The sequence below is a fragment of the Suncus etruscus genome, chromosome 7, assembly GCF_024139225.1.
Source record: "Suncus etruscus isolate mSunEtr1 chromosome 7, mSunEtr1.pri.cur, whole genome shotgun sequence".
NCBI classification, from domain to species: Eukaryota; Metazoa; Chordata; class Mammalia; order Eulipotyphla; family Soricidae; genus Suncus; species Suncus etruscus.
In genome coordinates, this window is record NC_064854.1 from 62,042,324 (window position 1) to 62,053,829 (window position 11,506).

The 11,506-nt window shown below is 57.2% G+C and overlaps 1 protein-coding gene across 1 annotated transcript; it reads left to right on the forward strand.

Moving 5' to 3' along the window:
* The first annotated feature begins 353 nt into the window (after positions 1-353).
* Positions 354-10,952, forward strand: KCNJ10 (potassium inwardly rectifying channel subfamily J member 10). The gene is made up of 2 exons (XM_049777185.1): positions 354-569; positions 8,897-10,952. Exon 2 carries the CDS (start codon positions 8,897-8,899, stop codon positions 10,034-10,036), a length of 1,140 nt encoding a protein of 379 aa, XP_049633142.1. The 5' UTR covers positions 354-569; the 3' UTR covers positions 10,037-10,952.
* Positions 10,953-11,506: the final 554 nt, after the last annotated feature.

Here is an 11,506-nt window from a genome sequence, read left to right on the forward strand (position 1 = left end):
CTGGGTCTGTCAGGGTCTCTTGTCGCCCGGAGTGCGCCGCCCGCCAGTGCTCTCCGTCCAGCGCGTTCACTTCACCCCGCGCTCCCATCTCTGCGCGTCGTGCGCCCTGCCAGTGCGTCCCGCTAGCGGCGACTCCCACTGCCCCGCCGAAGGCTGCAGACCCTTAGGGTCAGGTTGGGGTGTGCGCCCCGCAGCGCGCCTGTAGCCCTCCGGGTCTCGCTACTCCGCCCCCCTTAACCAGCCCCTCCAATCCCGAGGCCCAGGTCTGGCGCTCCGCGAAGCCATTGGTCGCCGTGCGCCCCTCCTCCGCCCGTCCCTCTGGTCCCTCCATTCACACCAAGTTTGGCTCCGGCTGCAGAGGGAGGGGGCGGCCCGGCCCGGCCCAGCTCTGCCCCTGGTCGGCCCGACCCCGGCCCCGGCCCCGGCCCAGCCCTTATCTGATCCTACTTGGCGTTTAAGAGTCCCGGTCCCGCCGCCGCCAACTCGCTGCGCTCCGCTGCTTTCTCCTGCCCGCCCCGTCCGTCCTTCTGACCTGCTGCCCGCCCAGAACCCACCCCTCTGGGACCAAGGTAAAATCCGGCCCGCGCCCTCCAAAGGCATTGCCCTTTCCCCCAGGAGGGTCTTCTTCCCAGGGGCACTTCACCCAAAGTCAAGAAGGCGAATTCCTAAGCCAGGAGCCCTGGGTCCCCGGTTACTCAGCCCCCTACCCTGAATGTCACCTATGAACAGAGAACAAGTAAACCCTCCTAGGGCTTCCCATGAGACCCAGGTAGGGAAAGGGGGCCTTTGGTTCCAAGACGAGCACCTTCAGGGGAAGACCCCTCCCCAGCCTGCTCACTACTCCCCTCCAAACAAGGCTGCGTGGGAGAGGGGAAGGGGGAATGATGAAAGGTGGGTGTGAGCTGGTTCCATCTGAATACTGAGGACCCCTGCCCAGACCGCAGGATACCATGGGGGTAAGGGGGCCCGGGATGCAGTAGAAGGAGGGGCCCAGACTGGTCCATGAGCTGTGAGCTGGGACTGAGTGTGTGAGAGCTGGCTTGGACCCTATGGCTCAGCTGTGACTTCTCACCTCCATGTCCCTTATTTGGCTGTGCTTTTCCCACCAGACTGGGAGAGATGGCCCTGGAGATAGTGCTGGGAGAGAGTGCAGGGAGAAGAATGTTCTGGAATGAGAGGGGCTTCTGGGGAGAAGGATACAAGAAAAGGGGTGAGCGGGGAGAAGGTACAGAAAGACTTGGTGAACTACAAGGGCTGCCACTGGCTTTAGGGGGCCTGGAAAGGAGCAAAGAAACCAGCAGCACCCTGAGCCCTGGCCCACCTTGCCCTGCTTCCATCTCCAAGGGGTCCGAAAACTCCAGACCCACAGAAGGCATGCTGGGGCCTGTGGGCTTGGGTCAGTACAGAAAGAAAAACCAGGGCCCCCAGCTAGGTCTCCCAGGAGAGGAAATGAGGGTGGTGTGTGTGTGGGGGGGGAGGATGTTCCTGCCAGAATTGAGGCCGCCCTGAGTACAGAGCCACTAGGCATGACCCCAGCACTGCCAACTGCCTTCCCCGCCCCTGGCTTCAGTGGTGGTGGTGCGGGCGGGTGGGGGTGATCCGGGCCGGGCTGGCCTCCAGAACCCGTGCCAAGCTGGGCCTCAAAGGCACTGCTGTTTTCTGAGCCATCTCCCAGCCCCCCAGCCTGGACAGCCAGCAGATATCAGATGGCCACAGGCTCCCGGGGGGCTCTGTGCAGACCCCTCACTCAGAGGGGATGGTCCTCACCTTGACCTGCAGGAGCGCGGATACAAGTCTGTGTGGGGGTCCTAGTCTGGGCTGTATCCAGCTGTCCTAGAAACCCAGATGACTTCCCTGGGGACACCCTAAGCATGGCATGAGGAGGGGTGTCTGCACACATAAGGTGGCAGGGGTCAGGGTGTCCCCTCGTGGCTTATCTACAGTCCAAAAAAACCCATCCATGCCCCCCTCCCCATGGCCTAGATTCTGCCCTCCCTGGACTGCCTGGTGCTGTCAGCTGGGTTAGGCCCATTCTGAGTGACAGAGGACAGGGAGAGGCGGCAGGACCCTGGCCCCTCAGCCTCACCCACGCATGGGGGGGACAGTGTGTCTGGGGCCCTCTCTCCTCCCCCACCTTTGCCTTGAAAGGGCAAAGAGAAGGGGATTGTGGGAAAGTGGCCTGGGTGTTCCAGCGGTGGGGGTGGCTCTGGAATGTGGAGAACAGGCAGGCTGTGGGGCGTGGGCACTGCTCAGGTGCGGGGTCCGTTCTGCCCCACTAGCCTAGGGGGATGAAGGGGTGCAGGGTGAGGAAGGAAGGGATGTCTGTGCAGGTTGGCACACCCCTACCAGACCCTCCCTGAGCTCCAGGACTAGACAGGTGACCGTTGTGGGTGACATGTGGGGGACAGTGGCCCTGTGCTAAGACCTCCCATCCCTTCTCTGACCCTGATTTGGCCAACTCAGCAGTAAACTCTCCTTTTCTCCGGTTTGGTGCCACTTTGGCTGCGCTAAGGACTGCTCCAGGATCAGTGCTTGGGGGTTCACTCCCAGTGGTGCTGAGGGTCATTTTAGGTCACTCAGGGGTCACTCTAGGCAGTACTGGGGGTCATTTCAGGCCATGCTAAGGGGTTATTCCAGGCTGTGTTAGGGGAACTAGTGATGGCCAGAACAGAACTCAAGGCTCCTGCCTGAGTGGACTGGGTGCTTGGCCATCTCGTGGCCCACTGCTGGATCGTTCCTGAATCCCTTCCCCTGCCCCCTTGCCAAGGGGTGATCACATTAGAGGTGATCATCCCATGGGCCCATGACTGCTCACAGCTCAGGCCTCTGACCACAGTCACAGGAACTGGACCCCAGTTCCCTAAAGGTGCCTGCTATAACCACTCCTTTATCCACCTCTCAGCCCCTATGAGTCTGCTTAGTTTCAAGGTTCCTTGACTCTCTAATAAACCTGACCCCCACAGACTTCCCGATCCCTGATCCCCAGGTGTCCCCAGGGCTCTTCATCTCATGATGCTTTCCTTGTTCCTATTCCAGCCCTATGCACACTTCCCATCTCTTGCCTTAACTAAGAGGGGGGCCCACATTCCAGAGCCCCACAACACTATGTCCCCTGCTGGATGTGTTTGCCTTACATGTCCCCTGTCCAACTGCTTAATCTTCTGTCCTGTCATTGTCTCCATGAATATCTGTCACTCTGCATTTTGTCTGTCTGTCTGACACTGTGAGGCAATGAGAGGGGCCCCTGTCATCCATAACCATCTAGGGGACCCCAGGATTCCTTCCCTCCTCTATGTTATAGAAGCCCCGAGGTTTCAGCATCTGTGGTTGCCATCACTCTGTTAGGAAAGTGTAGGGCTGTGTAACTCCAATACCTGTCAGGGACATTAGCAAGGAGAGGCTTAAAACCCTTTATTTACTGTTTTGTTTGTTTGTTTGTTAGATTTTTGGGGCTCAGGGGTAACTACTGGCTCTGAATTTAGGAATCACCACTGGTGGTGCTCTGGGACCCTATGAGATGCCAGAGATTGAACCTGGGTTGGTTGCATGCCAAACAAATGCCCTCCTCACTCTACTCCTCCTATTGGCTTTTTGGGTCCACACCTGATGGTGCTTTGGGATTACTCCTGGCTCTGTGCTCAAGGATTACTCCTGGTGGAGCTTGAAGGACCGATGGGGTACTGGGGATTAAACCTGGGTCAGCTGCGTGCAAGGCAAATGCCCCACCTGCTGTACTATTGCTACAGCTCATTAAGACCCATTTTATTTTGTTTCATTTTGAAACCACACCAGGCAGTGATTAGGGTTTACCCTGGCTCTGAACTTAGGAATCACTCCTGGCAGTGCTTGAGAGGCCATATGGGACACCAGGGATTGACTTGGGTTGGCCCCATTCAATACAAATGCTCTACCCAATGTGCTATTGCTTCAGCCCCTGAACCTGACCTTTTTTTTTTTTTTTTTTTTTTTTTTGTGGTTTTTGGGTCACACCCGGCAGTGCTCAGGGGTTACTCCTGGTTCCATGTTCAGAAATTGCTCCTGACAGGCTCAGGGCATCATATGGGATGCTGAGATTCGAACCACCGTCCTTCTGCCCCTAAGGCAAATGCCTTACCACTGTGCTATCTCTCTGGCCCCTGAACCTGACCTTTTTTAAAGCTCTGATGTGTACCTTCAAAGAAGAATCTTGCTTTTGACAGCGCTCTCTCCTGGCCATGCCCTGGCATTTCTCCACACTTCCCTTGCAGTGGGGAGGACAGAGGCATTTGGGAGAATGCACTCTCTGCCCATAAACTCTGTTTCTGAATGTCACAGTTTCACAGTTCTGCTTGAAAGCTTCTAGAAAGCTACTCTAGTAGACACTCAAGGGAGTGAGGAAGGTCTTAGAGCACCCAACCTCCCTACACTCCACTGTAAGGCCACCTACACTAGATGACATCTCCTCCCCACAAGCAGTAGGATCTGTGGGCAAGCTGGGCCTGTCTGCCTGCAGCTCTGTGTGTGGTTACCTTAGTTCACCTGCCTGTGGCTCGGGTCGAGGGGACCTGTCTGTGGTCATGATGGACCCATGTGGCTGTGATCATGGGGGACCTGTCTGGCCATGGCAGTGATCATGGTGGATCCATGATTTGCCTGTGGCTGTGTTCATGGGGAATTTGTCCACCTGTGGCCAGAGGAGCAGTCACAGTGGCTCCATCTGCCTGTGGCTTGAAGAGAAGTCACAGCTGGCCGGGCTCAGGCACCCTGAATTTCCCCACACTGACCCCCCACCCCGTTGTGAGGGCTCCATATCCTACAGCCCCTCATGGCCATTTAAGAGTGCCATGTTGTGGCTCTGCTTCTTTCTGCTGAAATAGGCTTTGTGAATAGCTGATTCTTTCCCTGGAAAAGAAGCTGGCTAGTGCAGGGAGCAGTGAGAAGTCCAGAGAGGTTGCTGGCACAGCCCTGGGCACCATGGGTGGCTCCAGAGAGCCCAAATCCTGCCTGTAGGTGCTGACCATCAGTGAGTGCAGAAGCCCCTGGTTAACAGCCAAGATGGAGGCCCGAGGGTCTTCTAGAACAGGACTGAGAGCTGAGACCACCTTTTAAGGTGCACCTGCTTTCTTGCCCATATGCCTCTGGCCAGGAGGCCCTGGGCTCTTCTTTTCCCTTCCCCACAGGAGCCCCCTTGCCCAGACCTCCCATCAGCTCCTGCCTGTCCCCCACCTCCCTGGGCAGCACCCTGGCTCCCACCCTGGGCTGTGCAGGGAGCTGTGAGGAGCGGTCTTGCATACTAATACCCGCCCATTGTCAAAGCCCCTTTGTGCCCGCCAGCTCCATTGAGACGGCTTCTGGGCGGGCACAAAAGGGTCTCTGTCCCCGAGTTCCCCCAAACAGTCACCTGCTTTCAGAACCTCCCCACCCCCCAGTTGCCCAGGGGAGAGGCCTGGAGACTGGGGTGGGGTGGGGGAGCAGCCCAGGGGTAGGAGGTGGGCAGGAGGTGATCCCTGACCCTAGCAGGCGGGCAGCGGGCATTGGAGGGGTAGTTGAGAGGACACATAAAGCTTAGCCAGTTCCTTACACCCACGGGGAGGGACATGGCTTCTGGGTCCACACCACTGGCCCTGATCCGTCCACACTGCCATTCATGTATGCAGAGACACACGCTCCCCGCCCTGCACCCACTCGCCCCTGCCCACTCAGACTGCCAGTGCCCTCCACTGCCAGCCTGGAGCGCTGGGGCGCTGGGCTCCGCCTCCTGCCCTCGCTGCCCCCTGCTGATCCAACACAGGTTGGAACAAGTTTGCACTTGTCACGACCGACCTCCATGGTGTGGCCCTGGGCGGGGAACGTCGTACCACAGCCCAGACGCTAACAGTTACACCCGCTTACACGTTAACCACGGCAGGCAGGCGGGCACGGGGCATGAGCACTGCTGAGGGAGGGAGGAGGAGGGGAGGGCCTGTGGGACAGAAACAACGGGTGCAGGAGGTGGACAACCAGCCCCAGAGCCCCAAGCATGGTATCTGTGCCCAGACAGGCTGGAAAATGGACACCAAGAAGGGGTGGATGGAAGCTGGGGAGGGCATTGAGGATCGACACCCTTGGGTAGCCCAAGATCCCCACTGAGAGCCTTCAGCACTGTGGCTTGTACCACTGTCCCTGACCTGCAGATCAGTGGTCCAGTGGTCAGTGCCCCACCTAACCCTCACAACCCTTGTGGGGTGATGCTCTCTCTGCACTGATGCTCCCCATATAATGTTGCTCCCCCTGCACTGATGCTCCCTGTACTGTTCTCCATGTGCAGCAAAGCTTCCCTATATCCTGCACCTTCTAGTTTGGGGCAGTGAGCCCCTGAATGTTCTCCAGAGGAGCACCTACCTCTGGGCAGTGGGTTGAGGACTCTCAGTGTCAGGCAGGGTTGTAGCATGTCCAAAGCAGGCCGGAGATGCCTCCTAGCTAGTGACCTCCTCTGGCCAGCCTCTAAACTCACCTGTCCCTAGGGGACCCCCAGGCCCCCTTCTAAGGATAGAAAAGAAGCCCCTCCTCTCCATGTGTATCCCTGTTGGTCACATTTTAGGGATGTAGTAGCCAGTACCCCCTCCTTGTTCCTCCCTCCTTACCCAGCTCTGCACCTCTGTCATCCCAGGGGATGTCTCCTATAGCATCATTGTTGTGGGCTGTGGGGGTCTGCCTGCAGGGTTTCCTGGTGAGGGTAGGAATCGTTCAGGCTGCTGGGTTCACATCACATCAGCCTGGAGGGCCTAGAAGGAGGTGGGCAGGCAGGTCTGAGGGCAACAGGGCCACTCAGTGCCAAGGTTGGTTGTGGGTCACAGAACTGAGCCTGATGCCAGCTCCCTGAATCCATCACCATTTCAGGATTGAAGGAACCAGAAGGCTGCATGGAATGGTAGAATCATGTCTGTGGAGGGATCAGGGCTGGAGTGAGATGGGAGGGAGGTGGACAGGGCTGGAATGACCCACTCCTGCTAGGAGCTTCTCAAGAGATATTGAGGTGATGTGCCCTATCCAGCTCCCCAGGAAGGCCCGAGGTGCAGGGCTGGTCCCTGGAGCTGGGTGTCTCTTCAGATTGAGATAGGGAGCTCAGGGTGGCGTGGGCAGAGATGCCACCATGAACACTTTCATTTCTGCATCTACTGTGGCTGGGCAGGTCTTTCATCCCTCCTCCTCACACTCCCAGCATGCCCTGGACTCCAATTGTCCCAACTATCAGTTTACAATTTTCTTCCCCATGCTTTGAACTTGCAGAGCCTGCCTGTTCCTCTGGGACCTTACAGATGAGGTACAAAGGCTCATGCAGAGTCCAGCCCATCCTGAGCACCTCTGCTCTGCAGGGGTCCTGGTACCCTGAGTTCCCCTGCCACCCTGGCTCTCCCAACTAATGACATCAACGCCACAGCCTTAGGACATGGTCAGGCTCATGGATAACTTGGTTCTTCATGGGGACCTCAGTTTTAGGGCTCCTTACCAGATCCTTTGTTACCTCATTCCTGGGAAATAGGGAACACAGTTCTCGTGCATTTCTCGGATCTGTGGATCAGAGGCACAGTACTGAGGCTTAGATTCGCCCCCCCCCCCCCACTTGGTGAGTCCAGGCACTCAGCTAGAAGCTAACTAAAGAGCAGCCTCTATCTCTGTCCCTTCTCTGCAGCCTCCAGCACTTCTCTAGAAGTGGTAGCTTTCATGTCTGTGCCCTGTGGGAAGTTACCATGTGGGGTATTGTTTTGACCCAGGACCTGGATATGTGTGTGTGTGTGTGTGTGTGTGTGTGTGTGTGTGTGTGTGTGTATGCACATGCAGGATAAACACTGGACTCCTGTGGGGGTCATGGGCTCTGGGTGCAAGTTCAAGAAAACTCAGGGTGTAGGGGATGGGGAAGTGGGTGATTCTGGTCTGGTGGGTTCTGGGGGGGGGGGGTTGTCCCAGGCTGGCTCCTGTTGGCTCAGAGCTTTTTTTTTGTTGTTTTGTTTTTGTTTTTGTTTTTGGGCCACACCCGGCGGTGCTCAGGGGTTACTCCTGGCTATCTGCTCAGAAATAGCTCCTGGCAGGCACGGGGGACCATACAGGACACCGGGATTCGAACCAACCACCTTAGGTCCTGGATTGGCTGCTTGCAAGGCAAACACCGCTGTGCTATTTCTCCGGGCCTGACTCAGAGCTTTTTGGTGCCTGCTTGTAGGCCAGTGACAGTGAGTCTTAGGGACATGGGGATGGCAGAGCTGGAAGACAGGGCCATGCACAGCTCAGGTCTCTTGGAACCAAGTGTGGATGAACCTCTGGGCTCTCTGGGAATGATCAGACCCCCCCCCCTCCCACCCAGCACCCTGATCTATCTCAGACTTCACTGTCAGATCCAGAATTCAAGGGCTCAGAGGCCTGACATTTCCTTTGTTTTTGTTTGTTTTTGGAACACACCTGGCATTCTCAGTCTTAGTCAAGAATCACTCCTGGCAGTCTAGGGGGACCCTATGGGATGCTGGAGATCAAACCTGGGTCTGATGTGTTCAAAGCAAGAGCATTCCCCATTATGTTATCACTCTGGCCCAAAAATGATTGAAATTCTTTCTCTGCTGGGAAAATTGTTCCCATTTGGAGTGCTGGACACTAAGGCCATGAGGAGATTGTCCTGTGTCACCCACACACCCCTGAACTGACTTGGTACAGACACAGCTCCTAAGATATTTCCCCTGCCAGTGCTCTGGTTCCCTTGCCTGGGATCCCTTTCCCCCAGAAGCACAGCTGGCATGAGGTTAGGGTTTTCAGGGGCAGAGAGTTGGGGCTGAAGTTGGGGGTTGGTTACCAACTTCAGTGGCGGCAGCAGCGGCAATGGCACTGGGGTGGGGCCTCCCAGCACCTTGTGCTATGTCCTCCATCTTGGCCCCTCTCGCCCCTGCAGATGGCCTCGGTGGCTAAGGTGTACTACAGCCAGACAACACAGACAGAGATCCGGCCGCTGGTGGGCCCGGGGCTCCGGCGGCGTCGCGTGCTGACTAAAGATGGCCGCAGCAACGTGCGCATGGAGCACATCGCCGACAAGCGCTTCCTCTACCTCAAGGACCTGTGGACCACCTTCATCGACATGCAGTGGCGCTACAAGCTCCTGCTTTTCTCCGCCACCTTCGCTGGCACCTGGTTCCTCTTTGGTGTGGTGTGGTACTTGGTGGCTGTGGCACATGGGGACCTGCTGGAGCTGGGCCCGCCTGCCAACCACACACCCTGCGTTGTGCAGGTGCACACATTGACGGGTGCCTTCCTCTTCTCATTAGAGTCGCAGACCACCATCGGCTATGGCTTCCGGTACATCAGCGAGGAGTGTCCGCTGGCCATTGCCCTGCTCATCGTCCAGCTGGTGCTCACTACCATCCTGGAGATCTTCATCACCGGCACCTTTCTGGCCAAGATTGCCCGGCCCAAGAAGAGGGCCGAGACTATCCGCTTCAGCCAGCACGCCGTGGTGGCTGCGCACGACGGCAAGCCCTGCCTCATGATCCGTGTGGCCAACATGCGCAAGAGTCTTCTCATCGGCTGCCAGGTGACGGGCAAGCTGCTGCAGACGCACCAGACCAAGGAGGGCGAGAACATCCGGCTCAACCAGGTCAACGTGGCCTTCCAGGTGGACACGGCCTCCGACAGCCCCTTTCTCATCCTGCCCTTGACCTTCTACCACGTGGTGGACGATGCCAGCCCTCTGAAGGACCTGCCACTGCGCAGTGGTGAGGGTGATTTCGAGCTGGTGCTCATACTCAGCGGGACTGTGGAATCCACCAGTGCCACCTGCCAAGTGCGCACGTCCTACCTGCCTGAGGAGATCCTTTGGGGCTATGAGTTCACGCCGGCCATCTCACTCTCAGCCAGCGGCAAGTACGTTGCCGACTTCAGCCTCTTTGACCAGGTGGTGAAGGTAGCACCACCTGCTGGCCTCCGGGACAGCGCCAGCCGCTGCGGGGACCCCGAGAAGCTCAAGCTGGAGGAGTCTCTGCGGGAGCAGGCTGAGAAGGAGGGGGGTGCACTGAGCGTGCGTATCAGCAATGTCTGAGCTGGTCCTGGATGAGGCCCCACTCCTCTTTCTCCTCCTCTTCCTCCCCTGCCCTACTTCACTCCCTCCCTGCACACAGAGAGGGTAAGGCCAGAGCCCTGCTTGGAGGCTAACCCCAGAGGCCATCTCCCCAGCTCTCAGCCAGCAAATTCCTTAAGGCTGGACCCTCTCCCACTGCCCCTTGGGGTCTTGCCCGAGGAAGACAGATGGGACAGTCTCCCCATGTCTGGGTTCCCCGTCTGGACACTGCATTGCCCGGAATGGGATCTGGGCAGTTCTCCACGTGCTTCACACCAGGCTCCTGACTATTCTGTCCCTCAGAGATGGGGCAGCACCAATGGTTGCCTTAGACCCCGTGTGTCCTTCAGCAGTCCCCCCTATAGCCTTTCCATGGTCCAGCTCACATGCCATCTCTGCCCCTCTTCCCCCAGTCCTGTCCAAGCCAGCCTGGATACCTGCTGGCCCATCTCCAGTAGGGGACACCTCCAACAGGATGGGGGATTCTCTAATTTCCAGGAGCTCTGTGGGGGCCAGGCCCTGGGTAGAACTGGTTACAGAAGCCACCACTCTCCTCTCTGTGTCCCCAAGAAGTGTCTGCCACATCAGGATGCAGAAGGTGGTGGAGAGCTGCCTTGTCATAGCAGCCAATGTGCTTGTTGTCACACACAGGAAAGTCACTCACCCAGCTGTTGTCCCTGTGCAACTGTCCTCAGGAACCTGATCCTGTGGGGTGCAGTGAAACCCCTGTGTGGTGCAGGTGCAGTTGGTCTGGAGCAGGGGACTGTCACCCAGTTCTAAGCTCCACAAACAATGGCATGCAGCATAGGAGGGACCCACAGGCCCCTCTGAGGGCTGCACCCTCAGCCCACCATGCCCTGAGAAGGAACTTTCTCCCTACCATGGAATTTCCTTCAAAACCCCTTGGAAACAGAAACAGGAACAGAGCCGGTTCTGGGGCCCTTGACTTCCTCCACACTGACTCCCCAGAGAGGCCAGGTGTGTGTGTGCAAGTGTGTGTACAAGTGCTGCATGACTGTGCAGGAGTATCAGAAGGCATACTTGTACAGGTGTGTGTTAGCATGTGCAACTGTGAGAGAACATGTGCATGTATCAATACCTGTGCCAGTGTGTATGTATGTGCATCAGTGTAAGTGTGCTTGTGCACCTGTGTGAGTGTACAAGGGTATAAATGTGTGCATGGGTATGAATGTGTACATGTGAGTGCATGCATGTGTGCATGGGTGTGAGTGTGCATGCATGTGTGTGCCAGTGTGCTATGTGCCTTCTCACCCAGGAGCCCCATCTCCTTTCTGGAGTTGGGGGTGTTCTAAGTTTCCACCACCCCAGACTCAGAAAAATGAGGACATTCTCTCCTCTCACTTACCTTTTGGATTTTCTCCCACAACTGCAAACTTTGCCCTGAGTTGCACTTTACTCCAGTTCTTTGATGCACTTGACTCGTTTCCCATG

What these genes read in the sequence shown, in the direction of transcription:
- KCNJ10 (XM_049777185.1), top strand. Translation starts at nt 8,897, where the DNA reads ATGGCCTCGGTGGCTAAGGTGTACTACAGCCAGACAACACAGACAGAG.